The sequence below is a fragment of the Ovis canadensis genome, chromosome 22, assembly GCF_042477335.2.
Source record: "Ovis canadensis isolate MfBH-ARS-UI-01 breed Bighorn chromosome 22, ARS-UI_OviCan_v2, whole genome shotgun sequence".
Lineage (NCBI taxonomy): Eukaryota > Metazoa > Chordata > Mammalia > Artiodactyla > Bovidae > Ovis > Ovis canadensis.
The window spans coordinates 32777650-32795065 of record NC_091266.1 but is presented as its reverse complement, the minus strand read 5'-3'; the positions used below and the strand labels follow the sequence as shown (position 1 = coordinate 32795065).

At 44.3% G+C, this 17416-nt stretch overlaps 1 protein-coding gene across 9 annotated transcripts in view; it reads right to left on the bottom strand.

Annotated features, from left to right (window-relative positions):
• The window catches only part of CC2D2B (coiled-coil and C2 domain containing 2B), a 206286-nt gene that overhangs the window by 123288 nt on the left and 65582 nt on the right, over positions 1 to 17416 (bottom strand). For all 9 annotated transcript variants that reach the window (XR_011252233.1, XM_069568146.1, XM_069568145.1 and 6 more), the window contains exons 3-7: positions 10049 to 10166; positions 6803 to 6953; positions 3534 to 3693; positions 2384 to 2623; positions 1218 to 1484 (exon numbers count right to left, since the gene is read on the bottom strand). Coding sequence is in view for 8 of the 9 variants with exons in the window: in XM_069568146.1 (XP_069424247.1) it covers positions 1218 to 1484; positions 2384 to 2623; positions 3534 to 3693; positions 6803 to 6953; positions 10049 to 10166 (936 nt within the window). In the remaining variant the exon portion in view is untranslated. The remainder of the gene's footprint in view (positions 1 to 1217; positions 1485 to 2383; positions 2624 to 3533; positions 3694 to 6802; positions 6954 to 10048; positions 10167 to 17416) is intronic.

Below are 17416 nucleotides of genomic sequence, written 5' to 3'. Positions count from 1 at the left end.
ATGCTTTTGAACTGTGGTGATGGAGAAGACTCTTGAGAGTCCCTTGTACAGCAAGGAGATAAAACCAGTCAATCCTAAAGGAAATCAGTCTTAAATATTCATTGGAAGGACTGATGCTGAAGCTGAAGCTCCAATACTTTGGCCACCTGATTGGAAAAACTGACTCATTTGAAAAGGCCCTGATGCTGGGAAAGATTGAAGGCAAGAGGAGAAGGGGACGACAGAGAATGAGATGGTTGGATGGCATCACTGACTCGATGGACATGAGTTTGAGCAAGCTCCAGGAGTTGGTGATGGACAGGGAAGTCTAGAGGGCTGAAGTCCATGGGGTTGCCGAGTCAGACATGACTGAGCAACTCAGCTGATGGGAGCTAATGGAACAATATACTTATAAACTGTAAGTACTATAATTTTTGGTCTTCAGGACCAACACATGACATTTGAAATAATGAGTAGATCTAGGGGTACCTCTTTCAGCCTCTGCTTAAATTTTTTTCTTATTCTGGAATAATGAAGAAAAGAAGGAATTTAGAGTCAGGATTCAAATGATCCCCCAACTCTTCAAGATGTAATGAAAATGACACTATCTTCTTGTTTCCTTGGGACTTACTTAGTTTCTACTTCCTAAGTGTCTTTATAGAGGAAAATCCTTACCTAAGACATCTAACTGTTGATTCTTCTTCTGACATTTGAGACGCCACCTGTGGCAGATTCTAATAGGTGCCTACTCAACAGCCTTGCAGATTCCTTACAATCTGGCTTACAGATTCATGATTTTACCTGGTAGAAGAAAGCAATTTGCTCAAGAAGATTCCCCGGTTCCAGGGAATGAACAGTGATTGTCTAAACCAACCATGGTAACCCATTCCCCTTTATCACAGGTTGGTTTACCAAATTCTGGCTAATGGTATCTAAAAAGATGTCTGTTGACACTTTTGCAGAGTTGGAGAGAGATATATGCAAGATAAACTTCTTTCTTTCCTGCATTGGCTTTGCACAGAGCAGTAGCTGCCATTTTAGCACCACAATAAAGCCAAGAAAATAATTGAAAAGCTGATATTGTTAAGCTAAAGAACTAGCCCAGAACTATCTATCTCAAGGATTATTACCATGTGAGAAGATAAAGAATCCTGTTATTTAAACCCTTTGGAGGCACATATTCTATAATTTACAACCAAAATCAGTCTAACAAGTATATCATTATTTCACAAACTTACCCCAAACTGCCCTTGGAGTGGCGGTAAGAAAACCCCATTGAAGGAGCAACTGGAGTAAGGGCAATAACTGGTGTTAAAGAGTTGAATGATGCTTTGCTGACATTGTTGGAAGCGTCCAGTGCCACGGATGTCAACGTCAGAGAGTGGATAAAATGAAGAATTCAACTCATATCTCATGGTACAGAAACCTTCGTTGAAGACACTCATCTTTACTTTCCTTCTGTATCCGGAGTGAAAGCATGGCTCACGGATGATTCCATTTGTACCCTGAAGGGGAAAAAATCACTTAAAGGCACCACGTGCAAATGCTTTGGACAAAAGCACCAGTCTGACTTCACTAATGTATAGCAACTGAACAGCATCCAGGCACTCAGCACTGGCATCAGTAGGCCCCTGCTCTGTCTTTTTGACCCTTGGGAATAGTCGTATTTGTTTAACAGGCACCAGAAATGGTATCAGATGTAAATGAACTTTTGCTACTCATAGGAAGCTAATGTGGTTGAAACTGGGCCCAGAGATTCCACTTGTCTGGATTGGCCCTGAGTGCTTAGGTCAGAAGCAGATCCACAAGGAACACTCTCAAGGGTCTCAAAATTCTGAGCCTGAGGTAGTTCTCTGGGGGTCTGCTTATCTTCCTGCCCCCAAGTCTAAGCCAGAAGCAAAAATCCCAAGAACTAGAAGTGCCATAAATCATATTGACACAGGAGTATCAAAATGATTTTCAGCCCACAGCTCAGTCTGTTCAAGAGAAGACAGGGGGCAGCGATGGATGAGAGGCTTAGTGGAGCCTTAGGGCAGCAGCCCCTCCACTCATGGCAGTCATCTTATTGACAGTGCAGAAAGCTTGGGAGGAAAGCATGCACACACACACATACAATACTCTAGGCTTTTCATTGTCAGCTCTACAGGGATGAGAAATTATTTCCAAAGAAAGGATTTGAGTCGTGTTCTTGGAGACAATGCAGTAAACAAACATAGGAGGTGATGTCTAGATGGGACAGTTCACAGGAATTGACCAGATGTTCATAGATATCCTCCCTGAAAAATTTTGGAAAGTACAGCAACCAACTTCAGACCAATTATGCAGCAGAAATAGAAAACAACAAGATGTGGGGGCTGGAGGCCCCCAGCTGTTGGGAGGGTGGTCTGGATTCAGTTATACTTGCCTGAAGTCCCAGGGCCAGTTTCTGAAAAAGTGCTTGGTCTTTCCCATAGCACAGGAAGCTGTGTGTGTATACATTGTAGTTCTTGCCATAGAGGCGAAAGTACAGGTTGTTGTCTGGAGACTCAGTCGTTTCATTTCGGGGCACAAAAGTGATTTGTGTAGAGGCTCCCCCAAGGTCTAAAGCTCCATAGGTTTCCTGAGTATCATCTTTGCTTGGCTTCAAGTTAAACCAACTCAATTTCTGAAAAAGAGTATAGTCACCAGCTGTAGAAGCCTCTGTACATCTCAGTTTTCATATGATTTCTTGGACTCAAGGACTTCCTAAGGCATAGGAGCATAAGGGTGACACAAAGCTCACCAGAGGTTCCTGAGTCTGCATCAAATCAACAGCAAGAAAAGAGGGGCTTCAGAGACTCAGCTCAGATTGTAGCAATACAGGGCCAGTTTACAACCGGGGGCCGGAAAGACTAAAATTCCAATCTCCACTCATTTGCTCATTAGCTGCGTGACCTTAGGCAGAATAATTACCTTCTCTAGGCCTCCATTTGTGGCTTTTCAATGAGAGAACATCTCCTGTAAGTATTCTGAAGATTAAATCAAATGGTATATGAAAAATGCTTTGCATATAGCACAAGACACACAGCACCGGGAAGATAACAGATACCTTTATTTTCAATGATAGATTTTTAATTTTTCTATGTGTGCGTGTGTGCATACAAAGTCACTTCAGTCCTGTCCGACTCTTTGCAACCCTATGGACTATAGCCCACCAGGCTCCTCTGTCCATGGGATTCTCCAGAAGACGACTGGAGTGGGTTGCCACGTCTTCCTCCATGGGATCTTTCGGACCCTGGGATCAAACCCGTGTCTCTTGTGTCTCCTGCAGTGGCAGGCGGGTTCTTTACCACTAGTGCCACCCAGGAAGACTGATTTTTCTACACTTCTTTATTTTTTATTTTTTCTGTATCTCTGTAAGGTGAAGATATGGCTCCCTTATTCTCCGATAGTAAGAGCAGTTGAAAGAGAATTATACCTCTGGTGACCCTTGCAAATATGAGAGGACGTTACTTTGTTCATTTATCCATCATTCATTCTGTTTAATGGCATTGACCCCCATGGAGCCACCTCCCAGGGTGCTGTGAGATAATCACCTGAGTGAATTTGCCCAGCAAATAGTTGACAGTAATCCAGCCATAGGCACCTTCCTCCTGGCCACTGATGATTCTGGCACCTTGGAAGTCAAAGGGGTACTTGCTGATGCTGCTTGCAACCACAGCCAGGATCTTGTCTGCCATCTGTTTATTTTCCATCCTGCACAAAGAGCTGAGGTTACTGGTTTTGTCTGAATAACTACAACTACCTACTGCAGCCAGAGCTTCCAGCCTGTTCTACTAGGAAGCTGAACCACAGACTCATGGACTAAACAGATGGGTGGGGATCCCCACACATGGCTGTCTGAGGAGCCCTCCCTTGGGGTGAGGCATAACTACTCTTGGCCCCCTCTCTCCAAATCCAAATCCTTTCAATCCCTACATAGGTTGGTCCTCTCAAAAGACCATTTGCATTCGTTGTTGCCTGGCTCCAGGAAATTATCAGAGTAATTTTAATTATGGTGGTGGTAGCTGGATATTGCTTGATCACCAAACCTAGAGCTGAGCTGTGCTACATTAGCTATTAATGGAGGCTTTGAGCTGCTTACACAGCCTCAGGACTCTCCTTGAGGTTTTTAATTAGGGCTCTAGTAAATTCCAGGTGGTAAACGTCCTGAGACAGATACCCAAACTCAGTTGGTGCCAGATTGGTTAAAAAATAAAACAGCTTTCTCATACTGTGCCTTGGTTTTTGGGTTTGAAATCTTGAGATCTAAAGAAGAAATCTTCCAGGGTTGTCATAATGAAGATGGACAACTGCTTTCACCAAGGTTTGCATGCTCAGCCATGTCTGACTCTTTGCGGCCCCATGGACTGTAGTCCACCAGACTCCTCTGTCCGTGGGATTTTTCAGGCAAGGATACTGGAGTGGGTTGCCATTTCCTTCTCCAAGGAGTCGTCCCAACCTGGGGTCAAACCCATGTCTCTTGTGTCTCCTGCATTAGCAGGTGGATTCTTTTACCACTGCACCACCTAGGAAGCCCTTCCAAGATCTAGCTAATACAATACCGAGAGTCTCTGGGTCAGAAAATGCTGCCTTCCAACTGGCATCAGACTCCATAATCTCTCAGTCGAATGCCTTCCATACCCTAGCAACGGGCCTCCTTATCCCTAGCTTTCCTCCCTTCTAATCCACCTCTCTACCAGTGTGCATGGCACACCGCATGGCAAATAGAGGGGAAAATGTGGGCGCAGCGGCAGATTTCCTCTTCTTGGGCTCCAAAATCACTGTGGATGGTGACTTCAGCCATGAAATCAGAAGACGTTTGCTTCTTGGTAGGAAAGCTACAAAAAACCTAGATGTGTGTTGAAAAGCAGAGACATTACTCTGCTGACAAAGGTCTGCATAGTCAAGGCCATGGTTTTCCCAGTGGTCACATACGGTTGTGAGAGTTGGCCCACAAAGAAAACAGGAAACCAAAGAGTTGATGCCTTCGAACTGTGGTGCTGGAGAAGAGTCCTGAAAGTCCCTTGGACAGCAAGGAGATTCACCCAGTTAAACGTAAGGGAGATAAAATGAATATTCACTGGAAGGAGTGATGCTGAAGCTGGAGCTCCAGTATTTTGGTCATCTGATGCTAACAGACGACTCATTGGAAAAGTCCCTGATGCTTGGAAAGATTGAGGGCAGAAGGAGAAGAGGGTGTCAGAGGATGAGATGACTGGACGGCATCACCAATGCAATGATAATGAACTTGGGCAAGCTCCAGGAGATGGTGAAGGCCAGGGAGGCCTGGCGTGCCACAGGCCATGGGGTCGCGAAGAGTCAGACTCGACTGGGTAACTGAGTGTCACCGGTTGTGAAGCATCCTTTCATGGCTTCCCATTATTTCCCAGATAAACTCCAATCTCCTTGGCATGGCCCATGAGGCACACTGTGATTTGAACCTTGCCCTCTTGGAATCCCACTCAGAACCTGGCTCTACCACTTGCCAGATGAGTGACCTTTGGTGAGTTCCTTAACATCTGTGCACCACAGCTTTCTTAATCTGGTTGAGAATAGCTAATGGTACCTCTTATTTTATAGAGTTACCTCCGTAACATGGTGCTGAGAACATAGAAAAGGCCCAACAAATACAAGTTTCTACCACTATTATTGTCACTATTGATATTTACCCTATGCACCCTGTGTTCCATTTGTGCAGAACTATCTATAGTCCTCTGAACAGGCCCTGGTCTCTCACATATCCCTCTTGGGTACAGTGATTAGAATACAAGATCCAGGAAAAGGAGGGACTTGTGCCTGACATGTAATAGGTGTCCAATAAACATAGGTTATCAGAGAAGGCAATGGCACCCCACTCCAGTACTCTTGCCTGGAAAATCCCATGGATGGAGGAGCCTGGTAGGCTGCAGTCCATGGGGTTGCTACGAGTCGGACCTGACTGAGCGACTTCACTTTCACTTTTCACTTTCATGCATTGGAGAAGGAAATGGCAACCCACACCAGTGTTCTTGCCTGGAGAATCCCAGGGATGGGGGAGCCTGCTGGGCTGCCGTCTATGGGGTCGCACAGAGTCGGACACGACTGAAGCGACTTAGCAGTAGCAGTAGCAAACATAGGTTATGGAATACATAACATCTACTTGGCCTGTGATGCCCTTCTCCCAACCTCCAACAAGCCCTCAATGATTTGGTTCATGGACTCCTCCTCTGGTGAGTCTTCTTGATCTCCTCCCATCCTTGGCAGGGACAGGTATGTTCCTGTATCAGCTCTGAGCACTCCTCTAGCAAAGAATTGGCCACCCTGTATCAAAACTCGGATCTTGGGAGATGAATAGTCTATTCCCATGTCCTGGGACAGAGGAGGCGGTCACTACACACTGAATCAATGAGTGAACAAACAAATGAAAAATTAAGCCGATAGGTGCTAAGTGGTGACCAGTAATGCTGTGCTGGGACAATTTGTGTCTTGGGACATCTGTGATCTCCTCTGGGTCTCCTCCTCCCAGATATGGAATGGCTAAATCTGTTACCCCAAATATCAGAGTATACAGGCTCAATCTTTCTTTGTGCCATCACTCCCTTGAACTCCCTGTGGGGAGATCAGCACGAGGGCTTTTTTTTTTTTTTTACATATGTAAACTCCCATTATTATACATTCAAAGACTTTGGGAATATTATCTGTTCACTGCCATTTTCTTCGGTGTGGATGTTTAGCATCTCTAGAATTGTGTTAAGAAGTAGTGTGGCATTTGCTCATAGTTCAGAGGCTCTAGTGCAACCAAGCCCAACTCCCAGCTGTGCTCAGTCCCTACAGGCTGCTATACCTGAGCAACCGCATGCCGGCCGTGGCTCCCAGGTAAACAGGTGTTTCTGTGTGCTGGATTGATGGAATCACTTTCCTGGCTCTTTCCATGCATGCAGTCAGATAGACATTGATTTCATTTAATTTTTTAGCAAAGCTTGAGATTCCAGGACCTAGAGAAAGATGTAGAAGCAGATGAGAATCGTTTTTAAAAGTAAAGGACATATCGTCACATTATTAGAGAAAATAGTGATGTTTTCTGAGAAAATGCAAGCAGATAATTTCTTTTTTTGATATTTATTAGGTTTTGGTGGGCTTCCCAGGTGTCTCAGTGGTAAAGAATTCACCTGCCAAGCAGGAGACCCAGGTTTGATCCCTGAGGTGGAACGATCCCCTGGAAAAAGAAAAGGCAACTCATTCCAGTATTCTTGCCTGGGAAATCACATGGACAGAGGAGCCTGACAGGCTACAGTCCATGCGATTGCAAGTCAGATGTTACTTAGCAACTAAACAACAACATTAGGTTTTGGTACTTAAAGGATAACTCACTGAATCTAACCTTGGTAAGATTTATTGTCACACCTCGAGCTAGTTTTGTTTGCTGTTCAATAATTTTGCCACTCGGTGGTGCAATTTTCACATTCAATGACATAACCTTCCTAAAAACAGGCTCTCAGATTTTAATGGGGATCTTATAGATAACTACTCTATATATAGCTGCTTTATGACATTTCTTCCACAAAGCTGTAGTTAAAAACACTAATTCCTAGATGACCAGAAAGGTGAAAGGTAACATTTAGAATAAAAATTAAGAGTCTCATGTTCTACCGACTGAGCTAGCCGGTCACCCAGAGAGATGGTGTGGGGAGGGAGGTGGGAGGGGGGTTCAGGATGGGGAACACGTGTACATCCGTGGCGGATTCATGCTGATGTATGGCAAAACCAATACAATATTGTAAAGTAATTAGCCTCCAGTTAAAATTAATTAATTTATATTTAAAAAAATTTTTTAAGGAAGAAAAATTAAAATATGCACCAGGCACATGGGCTTTTACTGAAAAGACAGGAATGGCTACTAACTGGCTATATAATTGTGGCCAGTCCCCTAAAGTTTCTGAAGCAAAATTTCTTCCTTCGTTAGAAAAAACAGGAATAGTATTCATGATTCCTCAGCAATTTTCCCATTCTGATATCCTGACTGCCTTGCAAAACTGTTTATCCAGTTTTAGAGCCTTTTAAACTGTTGCTATGGAGAGGATTAGAGCCAAGATTCCTTAAATTTTTTAAAGTTAGCACAACAATTTTGGCTCATTTTAAGCTAAAAATGTACATTTTCAATGCTTTATAATGAGGATTTGCTTTAACGGTAAGTATCCAGATCTTATCCATGCTGCTGCTATTGTTTAGTTGCTAAGTGGTATCTGACTCTTTGTGACCCATGAACTGTAGCCCGCCAGGCTCCTCTGTCTATGGGACTCTCCAGGCAAGAATACTGGAGTGGGTTGCCATTTCCTTCTACAGGGGATCTTCCCAACCCAGGAACTGAACCTGCATCTCCTGCACTGGCAGAGGGATTCTTTACCACCTAGCCACCTGGGAGGCCTCTATCTCACCCATATCATTCACCAGTATCATTCGCCAAATTTTAAACAGCTTGTCCACTTCACTGTAATAAGAAAAATCAGCTCCAAGTTACCAGCTAACTGTTTTGATTCCAAAAAGTCTGGCCTTCAGTAACTGGTGGCTCTCAACTCAACCTTTTTTTCTGTTTAAATATTTGATTAGAGAACTCTCTCCCTCTCTCTCTTTTGAGAAGGGAAAATTACTGCAATTATTAGACCAAATATGCATGGGATAAATCTCCATAGATAGCTGTGAGGTTAACAGAGCAACACGACTTTCAGAAATGGAAGGCAATGAATAATTAAATAGAAGTCAATAAAATGACGGATTCGGGTTTTAAGAAATGTTTGAAATACTATCTCAGAATTTATGAGACCAAACTGAGGACATCAGGCACTGGATACCATGACTCGCTGTCTTAGAAACACCTCCTATTTACAGCTTTCCTGACAAACTATGAAAAGTCAATTATCTTCTGGGGCATAGGTAACCTGTCTGACTAAAACTAAACAGTAGGTCCCTGGCTCCAACGGCCAAGAGAGGAGTCCGAAGATGACAGTGCCATGTGGTAACATTCAGTGCCTGCTGGAGTGTTGGATGGGAGGGAGCAGAGGGAGCTGTTGTCAACAACTCTGTCTTGTTTTGTGACCTGGAAAGAAAACTGACTAGGAAAAAGCTCAGCATGCAATGCAGTCACTCAGAGTAGCAGGGAGCCTGGCGTTGTACTAGGAGGCGAGATTCTTTCCCTAGGTCTGTTCCTACTCGCAAGTCACTAGACTTTCAGATTTTTTGCTTCCTTTTCTGTAAAACAAGATTTCAGTGATCCACAGGGTCTTTTTTGCAGCCCTAAGGGTCTATGATTTGCCTGCCTATACAGAAGCTAAAGGCTTTTAGAAATTTCTTCCAAGCCTCGAATTAGAGGACAAAGACTGAGAGCAGCAGTTCTCTGGACCAGCAGCATCAGCATCACCTGGGACCTTGTCAGAAATGCAAACTCTCAGACCTTGTCTCAGACCTACTGATCCAGAAACTCTGGGGTGAGAGCAGGCATCTGTGGTTCTGATGCAGGCTCAAATTTGAGAACCACTATCTAACACGTGGGTTTTAAGTTGTGCATGTCTTTGCCCAGCAAAGGAAACCACCAACAAAACGAAAAGACAGCCTACTGAATAGGAGGAGATATTTGCTAATGAGATGACCGACAAGGGTTTAGTTAAATTGGAGATCTCAGTTTGAGCTCCAGTTCCATCACTTACTAGCTCAAGTAACCTTAAACAAGTGACATAACTTCTTGAAACATCAGTGCCCTCATTGGAAAAAAAAAAAACAAACAGGAATACATTCCTTACAGGGAGATTGTGAGGATGAAATAACGCATTTTCAGTACTTGGTGCATAGCACACAGAAGTGTCCTGTTGACGGGAGCTATTACCGAATTATTCTAAAGTTTATTTTTCAAGGGCTATATCATTAAGGACTGGTTCCAGTACTATTTTCTAATGATGATACATTATTTATAAAATAGCAACAGTAGCAGCTCCACTACGTTCTCACCTGACTTCCCTTTTCCTCGTGTGTTTCACTTTTCGCATGCCTCTTGTTCTCTTGTGCCCACTCTCTCCCGGCCCCTTTTCCTTCGTCTTACCTTTCAGCTTGCATTCTTCTATCTGAGTCACCACCCCCGTGTCATTCTCCTTCTCTGCCGGCCATCTATAGATGTACAAACTCGTGTGAGAGGAGCCCGCATCCAGCACAATCCCAAACTGAGGGCAAAACAAACCGAGAACTTGTCAGCATTACATCATTCTTCTCCACATTGAGCTTGCAACAGAAAGGACACAAAAGACAGGGGCTTTCAGAAACAGGAGGAGAAAGTATTTCAACTCATGGTGAGGGTGGGTTGGGTTCTGGGGGAGTGAGTGCCTGGAGTTGTGCTGATCACAAGATCGACCAACACACCAGTCCCTCTAGAACTGTGGCTCTCAGTGCTGGCTGCACGTTAGCAGCATCCAGGCTTTACCCAAGGAGGGGGCCTGCCATTGGAAGCTTCTCAGGTGATCAGTACACTGAAATAGCTGAGACATTAGAAAGGGAATAGAAAGCAATTAATCCAGCAGTTCCCAAGCCTGGAATCATGTGACAACAATGTGAAGAGTTTCAAAGGCTACCGCTGCTAGTGTCTGGCTCCCAGATTTGTGATTTGATTGGTCTAGTATGTATGAGGTCTGGAAGAGAGATATCGAAAATATTAAATGTACCTGTTTTTTTATTACAAATATAACTATAAATTGTATTCGATAAATTTTAAAAGATTTGTACTTTGATTTCATGATTTTGGCTTTTAAGCATAGAAGGCATGGAAAGAAGAATGAAGCAAAGGAAGAGGGTGGAGGAGGAAGGGTAAGAAGACAATATGAGAAAGAATGAGGTGGCCAGAACAGAAAGCTGCCTCTTCATATTTCACGAGGATGGGAAATGCACCAGCAAGTGTTGTGAGGAGTATTCTATAAGAATTGGCTGGCTTAACCTTCACTGCTATAAAGGACATACTGTTCTCATCCCCAATATACAGATGAGAAAAGAAAGTACAAAGAGGTTAAGTAATTTCCTCAAGATTCAGAGTGATTAGGTGACGGAGCCTGGATTTGGATCAGAGTTAGACCTAACTAAGGCCTTGTGTTTCTAGTACAGAGGAACAGAGGAGCAAGGTATAGGACAATAGTTTTCCAATTGGCGCCCCATTGAAAGGACTTCTAAACAGGGATGACTATAGCAAAGTGTCCTGATGAATTTTTGCACGTACGCACATCCATATAAACCACCACCAAGATGAAGGTCAGTTCAGTCATTCAGTTGTGTCTGACTCTTTGCGACCCCATGAGCTCCAGCACGCCAGGCTTCCCCGTCCATCACCAACTCCCAGGGCCCACCCAAACTCATGTCCATTGAGTCAGTGATGCCATGCAACCATCTCATCCTCTGTCATCCTCTTCTCCTCCTGCCTTCAATCTTTCCCAGCATCAGGGTCTTTTCAAATGAGTCAGCTCTTCACATCAGGTGGCCAAAGTATTGGAGTTTCAGCTTTGGCATCAGTCCTTCCAATGAATATTTAGGACTGATCTCCTTTAGAATGGACTGGTTGGGTCTCCTTGCAGTCCAAGGACTCTCAAGAGTCTTCTCCAACACCACAGTTCAAAAGCATCAATTCTTCGGCGCTCAGCTTTCTTTATAGTCCAACTCTCACATCCATACATGACTACTGGAAAATCACAGCCTCGACTAGACAGACCTTTGCTGGCAAAGTAATGTCTCTGCTTTTTAATATGCTGTCTAGGTTGGTTATAACTTTCCTTCCAAGGAGCAAGCGTCTTTTAATTTCATGGCTGCAATCACCATCTTCAGTGATTTTGGAACCCAAAAAAATAAAGTTTCTCACTGTTTCTACTGTTTCCCCATCTATTTGCCATGAAGTGATGGGACTGGATGCCATGATCTTCTTTTTCTGAATGTTGAGCCAACTTCTTCACTCTCCTCTTTCACTTTCATCAAGAGGCTCTTTAGTTCTTCTTCACTTTCTGCCATAAGGGTGGTATCATCTGCATATCTGAGGTTATTGATATTTCTCCCGGCAATCTTGATTCCAGCTTGTGCTTCCTCCAGCCCAGCGTTTTTCATGATGTACTCTGCATATAAGTTAAATAAGCAGGGTGACAATATACAGCCTTGACGTACTCCTTGTCCTATTTGGAACTGGTCTGTTGTTCCATGTCCAGTTCTAACTGTTGCTTCCTGACCTACATACAGATTTCTCAAGAGGCAGGTTAGGTGGTCTGGTATTCCCATCTCTTTCAGAATTTTCCACAGTTTATTGTGATCCACACAGTCAAAGGCTTTGGCATAGTCAAGAAAGCAGAAATAGATGTTTTTCTGGAACTCTCTTGCTTTTTCCATGATCCAGCGGATGTTGGCAATTTGATCTCTTGTTCCTCTGCCTTTTCTAAAACCGGCTTGAACATCTGGGAGTTCACGGTTCACGTATTGCTGAAGCCTGACTTGGAGAATTTTGAGCATTACTTTGCTAGCGGGTGAGATGAGTGCAATTGTGTGGTAGTTTGAGCATTCTTTGGCACTGCCTTTCTTTGGGATTGGAATGAAAACTGACCTTTTCCAGTCCTGTGGCCACTGCTGAATTTTCCAAATCTGCTGGCATATTGCGTGCAGTACTTTCACAACATCATCTTTCAGGATTTGAAATAGCTCAACTGGAATTCCATCACCTCCACTAGCTTTGTTCATAGTGATGCTTTCTAAGGCCCACTTGACTTCACATTCCAGGATGTCTAGCTCTAGGTGAGTGATTATACCATCGTGATTATCTGGGTTGAAGATCTTTTTTTGTACAGTTCTTCTGTGTATTCTTGCCACCTCTTCTTAATATCTTCTGCTTCTGTTAGGTCCATACCATTTCTGTCCTTTATCGAGCCCATCTTTGCATGAAATATTCTCTTGGTATCTCTAATTTTCTTAAAGAGATCTCTGCTGCTGCTGCTGCTAAGTTGGTTCAGTCGTGTCTGACTCTGTGCGACCCCATAGACGGCAGCCCACCAGGCTCCCCCGTCCCTGGGATTCTTCAGGCAAGAACACTGGAGTGGGTTGCCATTTCCTTCTCCAATGCATGAAAGTGAAAAGTGAAAGTGAAGTCACTCAGTAGTGTCCAACTCTTCCCAACCCCATGTACTGCAGCCTACCAGGCTCCTCTGTCCATGGGATTTTCCAGGCAGGAGTACTGGAGTGGGGTGCCATTGCCTTCTCCAGTCTTTCCCATTCTGTTGTTTTCCTCTATTCCTTTGCATTGATCGCTGAGGAAGGCATTCTTATCTCTCCTTGCTATTCTTTGAAACTCTGCATTCAAATGCTTATATCTTTCCTTTTCTCCTTTGCTATTCACTTCTCTTCTTTTCACAGCTATTTGTAAGGCCTCCTCAGACAGCCATTTTGCTTTTTTGCATTTCTTTTTCTTAAGGATGGTCTTGATCCCTGTCTCCTGTACAATGTCACGAACCTCTGTCCATAGTTCTTCAGGCACTCTGTCTATCAGATGTAGTCCCTTAAATCGATTTGTCACTTCCACTGTGTAAACATAAGGGATTTGATTTAGCTATGCAACATTTTCTAGCCCCCAGGTCGTTTTCAGTGTCCCTCTCAGCCAGCTTCCCCCACAGGAAGCCAGTCTTGACATCTGTCACCATGGAGGAGTTCTGCCTGTTTGGAACGGCAGTAAATGGGCTCACACCGTATGCACCCCGATGTCTAACTTCTTTCATTCCACAAGTCTCTAAGATGCATTCAGGCTGTGAGTACCCATAGTTTGTCCCTCGTCGCTTCTGTGCTTCATTATATGCATGCACTGTACGTTTATCCATTCCACGGTTGGACATTGGAGTGGTTTCCAAATGTGAAAAACATTTTGTGGGCCTAAGCACCCATTTATTTCAGGTATCTCCCAGGAGTAGATTGCCCACTGGGCTTCCCACGTGGCGCTAGTGGTAAAGAACCCACCTGCCAATGCAGGAGATATGAGATGTGGATTCAACGCCTGGGTCGGGAAGATCCCCTGGAGGAGGGCATGGCAACCCACTCCAGTATTCTTGCCTGGAGAATATCATGGACAAGGGAGGCTGGTGGGCTACAGTCCATGGGGTAACAAAGAGTTGGACAAGACTGAAGCAACTTAGCACACAAGCAGACTGCCCAATGCCCATTCTGAGCGATTAATACTCATCTTTGGTGACGCCCCTGGGTTTAATCAGGAAAATAAATGACATGGTTATCAATGTCTGCCACAGGCTTGTGAGGAGATTATGGTGGCTCGGGTGCCTTTTATTTGTCACCCCTATCCTAGAAATAAACATCAAGCAAAGTAAATGGAAGGGAAAGGTAAGTAAAGGATGAGAAACCAAGGAAGTGCTTCTCAAGTGTGAGCCAGCCACTCACTTGAGTCACACTTTGCTGCCCATCTGAGCTGCGGACCTCACAGTGTGGTCTGCCACTTGATACTGCTTAAGTCAGCAGTTTTACATCTATCGCCTCGTATTGTCTTATCACCTGGGAAGAACCTAAGAGCCTCCAGGAAGAAAAGAAGAATTAGAATTAACTGACCTCCCTGAACCACTGCTGCTGCTGCTGCTGCTGTTAAGTCGCTTCAGTCATGTCCGACTCTGTGCGACCTCACAGACGGCAGCCCACCAGGCTCCCCCGTCCCTGGGATTCTCCAGGCAAGAACACTGGAGTGGGTTGCCATTGCCTTCTCCAGTGCATGAAAGTGAAAAGTGAAAGTGAAGTTGCTCAGTCGTGTCCGACTCTTAGCGACCCCATGGACTGCAGCCCACCAGGCTCCTCTGTCCATGGGATTTTCCAGGTAAGAGTACCTGAACCACTAAGGAAGGGAAGGTCGCTCAGTCATGTCCGACTCTTTGCGACCCCATGGACTGTAGCCTACCAGGCTCCTCTGTCCATGGGATTTTCCAGGCAATAGTACTGGAGTGGATTGTCATTTCCTTCTCCAGTGGATCTTCCTGACCCAGGGATCAAACCCAGGTCTCCCACATTGTAGACAGACGCTTTACCGTCTGAGCCACCAGGAACCACTACGGAGAGCTAAATGTCAAGCTTGTTGAGGTGTCGAGTTTTCTTCCATTTCGCCACCAGGGAGTGCCACTGTCCTGCTATGTGAGCCTCCCTGACCTTCCATAACCTCCACAATGTTCTCTGCCCCCTTTTGCACAGAGACTTCCCTATGGTGACCAGCATTACACCCTTACAAAGGAAAGGGCCGGCATGCTGGTTTTGGGCATGGTGATAAAGGAAACGGCACAGACTCCTCTGCAACAAGGCCTGCAGTGAGATCAAACCAAGAATCGCCTAAGGTGGTGACCTCTGTGCACAGAGAGGAATCTGAGATCTGGGACCTTTGAACCCATGGGAAACCTCCCAGTGTGGAGAAAGAGCCTCAGGGCTTACGTGGCAGAAAACCCTGCTTTTCCCTAGCAGGGTCCCTGAATTCTCCCTGCCAGAAAATGTCCTACCCACAGAAGTACATGATAAAGGCTAGCTAGGCAGCAGCGCAAGCAGCCTTATTCTGGAATCAGGATGTTCTATTCTGTCTACTCTGTTGACATGAAAGTTACTCTTCCAGTAGAACAGAGGGACCAGGCTTGCTCCTATCAGCCTGTTTCACCAAGGCCTTACACAGTGAGGTGATTGAGAGACGAAAACTTTCACCACATTTCATTTCACAAGTGCTTGAGAAGAGCTGGTAGACAGACTTTAACACAGGTATTGACGTATACATTTCACCTTATATAAATAGCAGCTAAACTGTTGAATTTTACTAAATGTTTTTTGTCTTCCAAAATGGATTGCACACACACACACACACACACACACACACAATTGGCATCGCTTGCTGTCTTATGGATAGGTAAAGCTTGATTGTCTGAAAATTCTTAGGTTTGAACATATGGGGTGTTTGCCTTTCATTGTTGCAACACTAACAGCATATTCATTTGCCGTTCATCGCTGGCTCATTGTAGAGTTAGAAGTTCATTTCCCCTAACTGAAATGAACTTCCACAGTTCATTTCCAGAGCAGTTTGACTTGAATGGGTACTTTAATAGTTACGCCTCACCTGACCAATCTAGAACCCCAGGAGCCACTAGCTTTTGTTCTCTTTCCTTACACCAGTATTTTCCAGAGCACTAAGCCTGCAAGGACCCGGGTGAAGAAAGCTTCCCAGAAGTTTGGGGAATGCTTGCTCCCCATCCTGGGCTCATGAACCCGCTATGTAGTGACTACTTCAGAGAAGTCTGACAGTGGAGAAACCCGCTTAACCTTGTTTAAGCTGGCATCCCCCAGACTCGGTGACAACAGAATTATGTTTTAAATACAATCTCCACCCTATAGAAATGCTTTGTGAAATGCTTGCCATGTTATCACTCTACCCAGTGTGTCTCTGTAGCTCATATTTAAGACATTTCTAAAAGCCCGTATGTCCTTCACATCAAAGAAAAATCAAAGATTTGAGTAGCGAGCTAGAGATCTGACATCCTCTTAATATTATTTTCAATATTACTTCATTTTTTAAAAGTACTACAAGTTTATTAAATAGCATCTAGAAAATTAAGAGAAAAGGAAAAAAGACATTTACGATTTCACCAACTAGACATCACTGTTCCTTTATTCCCTTCTGATCTTTTTCAATTCTTGGTAATTTTTATATAGTTGTGATCAGACTGTGTAAATCTTGATCTTAAGCTAGTTTTTGGTCGTGTACATGATTTTATCAGTGATAATTGGTCTTGATGAGCTGTGTTGAGTGAATAGAAGCAGTGGTCTAGAAAGAGGGTGTTGGTTCTTGAGACACGAATGTTGGAGCCTTGGTGAAGATCCGGGGATAGGGTGGCAACAAGCCTGAGCTCAGGGAGACTAGAGGCCATGTGGAGGGGGCAAGATCTTATCTTAGGATGGAAATACTTCTACCTCTGCAAATGTCATAAGCCCAGCTTCTGAGTAAGTCTCCTTCAATGCGAAAAGAAAGAAAACTGGAACATCAGATGACGCGCTTCTACCCGTGACTTGGCAGAACTGGGATGTTCAACCCTCTCCTTGCTCAGAAAACTGCCCTCATACGATTCTACTCTCAGTTCCCCACTGGCCATGAGATTTCTGTTTCAGAGATTTGGCCCTGAGAGCCCTTCACCTAGGACCCAGCCCTGTTTGACCTTCTCAGATTCGAATCTACCCTCTTAATCCATGCCTCGGATTGCCTGTGTTTTCCCTCTAAAGACGGTACTTATAACAATGTGTACTTACATATTTACATGACTAGTTGATTAATATCTGTCTTCCCTGTTAGATTCTAAGCCATGTTAGGGCAGTTCTGCGTTGCTTACTATGGTATATCCAGTATCTACCATGGTAGATCCTATTATGTGTTAAGTGCAAAGAAGGAATT